We start from the raw sequence: 1,578 nt of genomic DNA, 5'->3' as shown, positions 1-1,578 counted from the left end.
GTCGAAATATATGTATGTTTAAAGCAATATCAGCATCATAATGTAACAAAAAATTCCATCTGGTGTATGGAATGTTGTTTTATCTTGATCATGTATTGCCATGGGAATTTGATGGTATCCCTTGAATGCATCCAAAAAAGATTTAAATTGATATCCACTGACAAACTCTACTTTCCAATCAATTTCTGGCAAAAAATAGTTGTCCTTTGGACATACTTTATTTATATATGTGAAATCTACACACATCCTCCATGAATTATCTGGTTTTCTAACCATAACTGGATTTGCTATCCACGTCTGGTATTTCACTTCCCTCAATATCCCAGCATCTACCAACTTTTTAACTTCTTCCCTGAGAAACTTTGTTCGATCTGGAGCCATATCTCTTTCCTTTTGACATACTGGTGGGATGTTAGGATTTACACCAAGCCTATGTTCAGCTACATGACGTGGTACTCCAGTCATATCAGAATCTTTCCATGCAAAAACATCTAAATTGGTTGCCAAGATTTTGTAAAGTTTTTCCTTTGTTTCTTTTGCAATCGTGTTTCCAAACTTTCTGATCTGGAAACTATGGATTTGGTGATACTGAACCATCTTCGTGTACAATTGGGTTAATAGATATTCTGTTTATTTGTACACATTCTATTGCTCATCCCCGTTCAGCGTATAACGTGGCAATGCCAGCTGGTGTAGGAAATTTCATCATTTCGTGGACCATTGACGTCACAGCTCCAAATGTCATCATAGCTGATCTACCTAAAATGACATTATACTGTGAATTTGCTTTGACAACCAAAAAATCGATATGAGCTGTTCGTTTGAATGGTGTTTTTCCCAAGACTACTTCCAACACTATGCTTCCTTTCGACCATAACGGATCATTAGCAAAACTTGCTAATGGAACAAACGTGTCTTTCAATTTCTCCTTAACTCTTTCTGGTAATTGTTCAAAACAATATTCATACATGATATCTGCCCCTGCCCCTGTATCAGTATATATTCCCCTAACATTGCAATTTGCTATTTCAGCTTCAATCACTACAGGAGCATCAGATGGGTTGGTATTAAACATTTAAGGAAAAGCAATGAATTCATGTTTCTAAACTTCTAATGCTTCTGCTTTCCTTCGTTGTCCAGCTTGCCATGAGTGTATCATGTTTGCTTCAATATGTGTTATCTTACGATTACACCTTTTGTTGCTCTTAAGAGTTGAGTGATTCTTTAGAACGGATGGCACCATTTGTTAGTACGATTTCCCGTGTCGCGACTATAAGGTACCAGTACAAGACAATAGCTGCTCAACGTGTGGCGTATGATGTTGATTATTGTTTGCCCTTGAGAAATAATCTCTGCAGACCCGGAACACGGATGGGAGATCCGTGGGGTGGTCTCAATCAATCTGGGGATCAATCTGTAATTGATCCATTTAGCATATTGCTGCTAAGCGGCTAATGTGCGTTTAGAGTGAGAAAGAACTCTGTGAGAGAGAAAGTGTACTTCTCTCTGACTGAAGTTCAGATGTGAAATATGGTCACCCAGGGGGTCTATTTATAGGCGTAGAATGTCTGAAATTCT

At 38.1% G+C, this 1,578-nt stretch overlaps 1 protein-coding gene across 1 annotated transcript; it reads right to left on the bottom strand.

Moving 5' to 3' along the window:
- Positions 1 to 652: 652 nt before the first annotated feature.
- Positions 653 to 1,075, bottom strand: LOC139888779 (uncharacterized). Its single transcript, XM_071871766.1, has one exon. It carries the CDS (start codon positions 1,073 to 1,075, stop codon positions 653 to 655), a length of 423 nt encoding a protein of 140 aa, XP_071727867.1.
- Positions 1,076 to 1,578: the final 503 nt, after the last annotated feature.

This window comes from Rutidosis leptorrhynchoides, chromosome 2 (assembly GCF_046630445.1).
Source record: "Rutidosis leptorrhynchoides isolate AG116_Rl617_1_P2 chromosome 2, CSIRO_AGI_Rlap_v1, whole genome shotgun sequence".
NCBI lineage: Eukaryota > Viridiplantae > Streptophyta > Magnoliopsida > Asterales > Asteraceae > Rutidosis > Rutidosis leptorrhynchoides.
The sequence above is the reverse complement of the archived record's forward strand: the minus strand, read 5'-3'. Positions and strand labels throughout refer to the sequence as shown.

Coding starts and splice junctions, on each gene's coding strand:
- LOC139888779 (XM_071871766.1), bottom strand. CDS start 1,075: ATGTTTAATACCAACCCATCTGATGCTCCTGTAGTGATTGAAGCTGAA.